The 7,923-nt window shown below is 48.7% G+C and overlaps 1 protein-coding gene across 1 annotated transcript in view; it reads right to left on the bottom strand.

The window, feature by feature from the left end:
* Window positions 1–243: 243 nt before the first annotated feature.
* The window catches only part of UTS2B (urotensin 2B), a 9,303-nt gene continuing 1,623 nt past the window's right edge, over window positions 244–7,923 (bottom strand). The window contains exons 2-5 of the mRNA XM_009334091.1: window positions 6,961–7,062; window positions 3,898–3,935; window positions 2,453–2,546; window positions 244–708 (exon numbers count right to left, since the gene is read on the bottom strand). Coding sequence (XP_009332366.1) covers window positions 683–708; window positions 2,453–2,546; window positions 3,898–3,935; window positions 6,961–7,062 — 260 coding nt within the window. The 3' untranslated portion in view covers window positions 244–682. The remainder of the gene's footprint in view (window positions 709–2,452; window positions 2,547–3,897; window positions 3,936–6,960; window positions 7,063–7,923) is intronic.

Here is a 7,923-nt window from a genome sequence, read left to right as displayed (position 1 = left end):
GCATCAAGGGAAATGTGCTGCCCCTTGGGGCTCTGCAGGGGGTGAGAAAGAAAACAGCACGTGCTTCTGTGCAACAGAAAATCTTTATTGGAATAATATCCAAAGGATCCAGACTTCTGTGCTTGTCCTCCCCCAAACCTACTGCGTACGCTGACGGGACACAACGAGGAACAGCTCTGGCTCAGCAAGCTGAGGCAGGCAGCCCTGAGCCTTTCACATGACACCCCGTCTGCTTTCCTGTCCCAACAGCGGGTGTTAGGTCATCACAGACCTGCTCGTAGGAGGCGACGGGAAACCCAGACACCACAGTGAGGAATGTCTGCAGATGTGGGCAGAGGCCCAAGCTCAGGGGAACTGAGTTAGCGTTTGGTGCCTTGGGGGACCTGGTGAGAAGGGGAAGAGTGTACAGTGGCAGCAGACACAGGACAGCAAGGAAAGTTGGGAAGCATCTTCCAAGTAGAAGATCACGGCAAGTTAAACTTGGAAGGAAGGAGCAGCGGAGAGTGGTAGCGGGTTACCAGCTCCTGTCACGGTCCCTGTTAGACTTGGCTGTGGTGCGGTCATGGAGGATGGCATCCAAGTTAGCAGCACGATGACAGAACAGAACAAACTCTTAACACATTAATACCCAACAAGGCAGTTTGGGGAGGGCTCGTCTTCATCCTCCAGTCCTGGCAAGCCTTCAGATGCAGTATTTCCAAAAGCAGGCTGGGAAGGGATACAAAAGAAGGATGTTAGCATCCAAGGGACTTTTTCCAGCTTCCAGCTCTCGCCCTGGAGCGGGTTTCAAAAGCCCCGTGTCTTGAGAGAGCTGGGGTGTGAAGCCAGCATTGTGGCTTCTGGGCACATCTCAATAACCAGCTTTGACTTCATATAACACTTTTAGAAGGTGTTTCTTTTAACTGCTTATAGTGTAAATAAGGGGTCTAAAAGTTGTTTCCAAGTTGCTTGATTTATAAGGGTTTGCTTTTCCTTTTGCTCTACTTCAGCAATATCAGGAATCAGCTTTTTCTTTCCTGTGTACTGGCCAGCAGTTTTGCTGCCTCAGAGTGTGTGCAGGGTTTTTCACCTGTGGCTGACTGGAAGAGCAGGATACTGACTTGGAGAGACTAGATCTGGTCCTTACAATTTTTTTTTAAACCCAGTCACTCTACCACTCTGCTGCTAACTGTCCTCCGAACAACATTGATCTCTGTGGGATCTTCTAAGAAGACTAGATTAGGGAAGGATGCACATTTTGGTGTTGGAAAAAATAGCTGTATCACCAGCATGCCCTGTTCTATGAATCCTGTGTGGGTCTCCTATTGTCAAGTATGAGAAGAGATTTCTACCTGGTTTTTGAAAGCAGGATCTTGGGAGAAAGCTTCTACTGAATCAGCAGTGCTCATGCTGAGACACGAGCTCCTCATAGACTGGAAGGACTTTAGATGAAGGCAAGGATTTTCTGCTTTAATTTCTGGCAGAATCTGATTTAAATCTGGCAGGGGGAAGTAGTTTTATCTACATTTGAACCTTCCAGACTGGTGGGGGCATGAATTAGATTAGCCAAATTAATGACAGCCTCCAGGGTTGCTTATAAATTGCAGATTGTCTAAGGATCACCTAAGCACTTAAGTAAGCCTTGCACAAAGGGATTTTCTCTTGGCTGTCTGGCAGGTTGTCAGCTTGCACATGCACAGAGCATGTGGGGTAAGGGCGGAACTAGCTCTTTTGTTTTTAGGCCAGATCTGTCACCAGTGACTTCTGGTTTACAGCTGCCACTGCTTTGTGGAGGAATCCACTGAAAGCCAGCGTGAAGGGCATTGTCCATGTGCTTGTCAGGGGCAGCTTTGCAGGGCACTGGTGCAATATGCTTCTGAGTCACTGGATACAGACTGGACAAAGCTTGGAGACCAACTGGGACACCGATCAGATCTTAGTTCCCTGCATTCTTGGTTGATCTCCACATCCTTTTTAGCTGCTTTTCAGCAGCACAAACAAGTGCTTCTTTTTTCTCTGTAGGGAGGCAGTGACCTTGGCAGAGGGGAATGCATGCAGTCCACATGGCTCATTATGCCTTCAGCACTAGCTTTGTGCCCAGAGCAAAGCAACGGGTGCACTGCGGGGATGTGTTCATACAGAACTCACCCCCTCCAAGACAGGCACTCATTGCTCATATAACCCCATGTTCCTCTGTAAAAAGAGGATGCAACCCTGACTGCCTCCAGTGAGGTCCTGGGTGTGCAGACCTGTATCTGCCCTGACAGCAGACAGGGTTGGGTACACAGTCCTTCTCACCAGCTACTAAACCAGCCAGCCATTAACAAGAGAGGGCCAAGACTGCTAGAAAAGCTGCCAACCTGTTTTTCAGCATATTTGGGGCATGTTTACTGTCACTGTCTTTGTTGCAGAAAGGAAGCCCTGGAGATGAGAGCTGGACAGGATGGCGGCAGGGCTCTAACCCAAAACTTACCGCGTTTTTTGGGCTGGGATGCTGAGAGGCTTTCCAAGGCATAGGCCACCTCTGACCCTTCCTCAGTTGAGAGCTGATCCTTCAACTTCTCCAGCTGTTTAAAAACAAACAGCAGTAAACAAATGCCCCATCATGAGGAGCTCCACAGTGTACTGGCAAGCGCAGGGCGGCTCAGAGGCAGGAGGTACAGGCAGCCTGGCTGACACCATCACCGGGGAGGACAGGGTCTTCCCTGGAGCAGGACCGTTCCAGGAGGATCTGCCTTTGGAGCATTCACACCTCCTCATGTCCTCCTCTATTCAGCTGCTTGTTTGGTGGCAGCAGTGTAGGCACTCTCTGCTCTTGCCCCTGACCCTAGGGTGAAAACCCCTGTGGAGAGGAGGCTGTGCAGAAGGATATTGCACCATTAAGAGTCAAGTCAGTGGTGGGGCAGGAGGTCTCCATGCATCCACCCCCTGCAACAGAAAGCAATGCTTCTCCATTGCTCTGGACTCTCCCTCCCCTCCCTTCCCCCCAGCTCTTGCTAACTTCCTTTGGTTATAATGCGGAAAGTCCATGGTATTCCTTCTCCATCTGTAGCTACAGGAACATCTATGGCCATGATCTAGACTTCTGCTCTGGCAGTGTTGCTCCCAGGAAGCCAGAGCTTACTGTCCCTCAGCACTGGAGCAACGGGCTAGGGTAGGAACTGGCAGCCTCCTGTCTGGTATGCCGCACTGTGGTTTTTCAGTCTGAAGTGAAAAGTGCCAAGTGGAACCCAGCAGGACCTCCAGGATCCATCCCAACAGCTGGACCTGGCCTGAGAAAGGGTAAAAAGAGCTTCCACTGCTTGCGGGGTTTGGGGCACAGTGGGAGCCATGTCAAGGTTGCTGCCCACCTTCCCCTGTTCCCAGAAACTCGGTGTAGGATGGAGGTTCCTCTTGCTATCCGTGTGTGCTCTCCACACAGCACAGCACAGCACAGCAGGGCTCTGACCCCAGGGCTAGGGCCTCCCTTAGTAGTAAAGAGCCCACACAAAAATCAGTCTGGATTAGGTGTGCAGTGGCTATCCCTCTAACTTCAACCCATTATCAGATGCAGCCAGCTTGCAGGCAGCAAGACCTGCCCTTCTCCCTCCCTTTTCTTCCATGGAGATTTCCTTTGGCATCTATTTTTTTCCTGGCTTAGCCTTCACTGGCCTTTCACTGGTGGCAGAGGCAAGAGCTGCCTCAGCCTTTATTGCACTGGTCTATAGCCTTGCTCTCTTTTTATCTTTTCCAGCTTGTGCAGCTACTTAGCCCAAGTTCTGCTTTTCCCTTTGTGTGATACATGCTTACATTACAGCAGCAGAATGAAGAGTAGCAGAATGTAGAGATCGAAGAATAGGGCATAAAGCAATACGCACAGTTGTTTAGCTATTCATGCAACAGTATGCTTATATGTGTCTGTGCATTTGCTCCTCTCACCTGTTCAAGCTCTTCAAATTTCTTTGCCAGCTCCCAGTCTGCAAGAAGGGAGAGAGTAACATCAGTATCTGCATTGCTTCCCAAAGCTCAAATCCAAAACAGTTTCTTCATTTAACCTCTTCAGTGGCTGACAAAAGAAGACCTAGTTATCATTTACTTCCTGATAGTGATCTCCAAATCCATGGTAGCAGAAACAGTGACAGAAAAACAGGCTTTCTCTACTGAATTCTATGGGACTTTACCCTAATTCACCATTATGAGGGAGGCTTCTTTATCATTCACCATGCTGTAGGGGGATTGGCCCAACAAGGTCACGTACTGTGTGATACCAACTCAGGTGAACCTCTTTGCTGCTTTTTAATTTTCATCCTGATAACAGCAAATCCCTAATGCTGGCTTTTCTGTCACTGGCCTTTTATATGAAATCCCTTTGCCTCTTTAAGACTTGTTTACCCTCACATCACCCATGCAGGCAGAAGTCAGAAGACACAGATTTAGCCTAGCATAGCTTATTGCTTTGTAAGTCAGCAAACATCAGGGTTGGCAGAGTGGAGCAACAGGAAAAGTACCACAGCAGTGAGTGCATGGGTTTCGCACTTCTAAATGTTAGGGGAGCACAGGGACCTGGGGACCAGCCTCATAGATCAGACTTAGAGATCTCACGGCTGAGCAGTACTGTATTAGGCTGTCAAAAAATTATGCAGATGGATGAATGAGCTGCCCTGAGATATCCCATCCAGGAGAAGGGGAAAATTAGGTGCCTATGAATGGGATCTAAAACCTCCAGCTGAATTGGGAAGGGCCTGGACTAGCAATAGGGAAAGTTGCAGGAGGGGTTGCGGGATTTCAATCTCACTCCTCTTGAAGTCTGAGGTACCTTATTCCAGACTCAAACTGATGTCAAAAACAGTTGTGGGTTTTTTTTTTTTTTTAATAAGAAAGCTGAAAAAATGGAAAGCACCATGAAAAAACAAGCTCAGTCAAAGCTGAGTGACTGGACTACAGCAGTTCCCCCAGGAGGGAAACGCAAAGTGATCAGCTGATTTTAAATGCCAGTTTGGGAAAAAAATGCACTAAAATAAGCAGAAGAGCCAGGAAAGAGCTGAAGTATGTCTCTGCTGGGCCCCACAAGAAAGCCAAAAGCCAGCCCTGGAGCTGTCTCCTTTGTCTGCTCCTAATGTGGCAGCAGGCATTGGTCTGCATCTCCAACGGGATTTAGGACGTAATTCCCCCTGATTTCAGATAAGACTTCAGCACACAGACACATCACCAGACATGGGCTTTTTTTTTAAACGTTTGAAACTGAGCAGGAGGGTGCCAAGAAAGAGCTGACTGCCTTCTCAGTTTCTCCTTTGAGAAGGAAACAAATCAGCTGAAAAATCCTGAACATTTTCTGACAGATATTCATCCAACAGAAAAAGCAGCAGTTCCCAAGCAAATCCATTACATCAGGGCTCGGTTTGAGTGACGGTCTGGGTATGGGGATGGGCTGGGAGTCAGGAGGTGAGGGCTCTGTTCCTGGCACTGCCAGCAATGACCTCAGGCAGATTCCTCTTAAGCAAGTTTTTACATATCCATAAGGTAGAGACAGCCAGGACTGCATATCTACAAGTGAAAAGTGCCACTTAAGAGGAGATGATGGTGATGATGATGATGATGATTATTATTATTATTATTATTATTCACATTTTTACCTCTTTCAGAGTTTCAAGTGCCTATTTTGGCTTGACTTTCCGCAAACTGTAAGCTTGGCCAATGACTGCTATGAATAGAAAATGAACAGCGGTCGAAATTTGGAACAGATTATCTCAGGCAGGAGGAAGGAAGTTAATTTATGGATGAAGCCTTGAGAAACTGCCTGCTGTAAATCCTCTGTCTGTGCTCTGCTCAGAGATTCATTATATTCAATTGTCTGGCATAAAATGCAGCCTTTCCTCTAGGAGTAATAAGTGCAATAATCCATAAACCAATCATAAAAATGTTATTTCTTGAATGCATCCCCTTTGCAAGAAGAATGCCTTTGTTAGTATAAGGACTTGATTTATTTGTGTTTGTTTATTTGTCCCAGGATTGTTTAACCACTGCCTCACTGCATTAACAAGGGGCTGGGGAAGAGCACTGAGTGATTTTGACAAATGGATTTTCATAACAAAATTTTTGCTGGGCCGCGTTCTCGGCTGTTTTCACAGGGAAGGGCAGCTTCCTGCTCTGGGACCACCACATATGGCTCAAACCCTCCCCTGGCTGCGGTGGCCGTGGGAATAGCTAATCCCTGTAATCCATATGGCGCTTGTGATCGCAGTGCGTAGTGTCATGGAAAGCCCAAGTTTCTCTGCAGCAGGTCTGAGTTTAGAGGCTGTCGCAACATGCGGGTGGCTTTAAATTTGGTGCCTGTTCACAGAGCACTGACAGGAAAAGCCTCCACGTGGCCTGTCTTTGGCCTCCCCGCTGTGTGGGAAAAGCCCGTTGTCTCAACCTCTTGCAGCAGTAGCAGGGGCTCAGGCTCAGACGGGAGCTCCCACTACTGTTGTCCCAACCTACACCTGACTCTGAGGGATCTCAGCCGTGTGCTCTCTACAAAATCTTGATGCCGCCCCACTGCCCCGTGTCCTGACAAGATGCTGCTGGTTTTAGCATGCCAGCAAGACACTGAGCTGTCTCTCAAACGCACATGGGGCTGTAAGGGGTGTGGGTGGAGAGGTGACTCCCAAGGCTGGCCCATGCCCCAGGCGTAGTACACAATGTCTCAAGGATAGCAGGGGCAGAGGGACTCGGCAGCATCTCTTCTTGTAGTTATGTACACACACATGCTCCCTTGGCAGCTCAGCGTTGAGTGTCTGAGGATCTAGGGTGCATGGTTTTGGGCAGCTTTACATTGTATTGCAAAAGCAGGTCCAGGAGCCCCATGATGCAGAACACCTGACATTCATCACCCGTAGGCACCATACTGAGTGCTTCCACTTTCTGAGCAGTCGGTATTTCTGAGGAACCTGAGGAGCAGGTTCCTTACATTCATGCAAACACAGATTGAAGAAGCTGAGATCTCCCATCCCCTTCGCTTACCAATATTTTCTGGTCTCCGCCATGCAAGCTTCTTATTAAGAAGCAGAGTCAGCAGGGTGTCCTCGTGATTTGTGTCTCCTCTCTCCGGAAGCACTCGGTTCTCTGCAGCACATAAAATACACCTTTCTCGATCTCTAATGACAAAAAGGACAGACCCTCCAGCCCCCAACGTTAAAACAAAAATTAAGAAGGTTAAGAAGTGGAAGGAAAATGTCTCCTGTCAGCACTTTGTCGGGGTGGAAGGAGCTCAGGGGAAGAGGAAGATGTGTGAGCACAGAATAAAATGTCCAGGCAGTGAGGGCTGCGCAGTGAAAGGTGCATGATGGGGGAGCCCTCCCTGCCAGCTCCGGGCTGCTGGCCAGTCTCACTGCAGCCTCATCAGCATGGCTGGCTGCAGAGAGCTGGAGACATCACCTTGATTTAGACAGTCCCGACCTCTTCTGCAAGGTGGATGTAGCGGATGCTTCTGCAAAGCCAGCAAGCCACAAGAGCCTCTCTTAAAACTGCAGGCACTCCCTCGCTCACCCCATCCATCTTCCCAGGGTCGATAGAGGTGGGAATTTGCTCCTCATGAGGGCTGACATGTGGGTACCATAGCTGAAAAGCCCTGCAGCCCTGCACTCTATTCTTGCGCTCACTCAGCCTTGGGGCTGCTCTATCTGATTGCCAGCAGTATTAAAGGATTCTTCCTGAACAGAGCCAAAATGTGGAGGCGTTTAAAACGAGCCTCTTTATTCCCGAGGAAGCCTCTTACAGTAGCTGTAGGCCACACAAAATTTTTCTGTTTTCCAGGAAAAAACCTCCTCAAGCTGCTGTCCTAAAGCAGTTTGGGCCTCTCTGTGAGGCCCCTTTAGGGAGCTTTCTCAGTGGTTTTGCTTTAGTGGTTGTGGCTATGCCCTCAAATGAATGGTTGTGAAGCTCAAGGGGTCAGCAGAAACCAACAGACACAGGGGCTGGGAATAA

This window comes from Pygoscelis adeliae, unplaced genomic scaffold (assembly GCF_000699105.1).
Source record: "Pygoscelis adeliae isolate BGI_AS28 unplaced genomic scaffold, ASM69910v1 Scaffold161, whole genome shotgun sequence".
Lineage (NCBI taxonomy): Eukaryota > Metazoa > Chordata > Aves > Sphenisciformes > Spheniscidae > Pygoscelis > Pygoscelis adeliae.
Note: the sequence above shows the minus strand (reverse complement) of the source record. Positions and strands in the feature narration are given on the sequence as shown.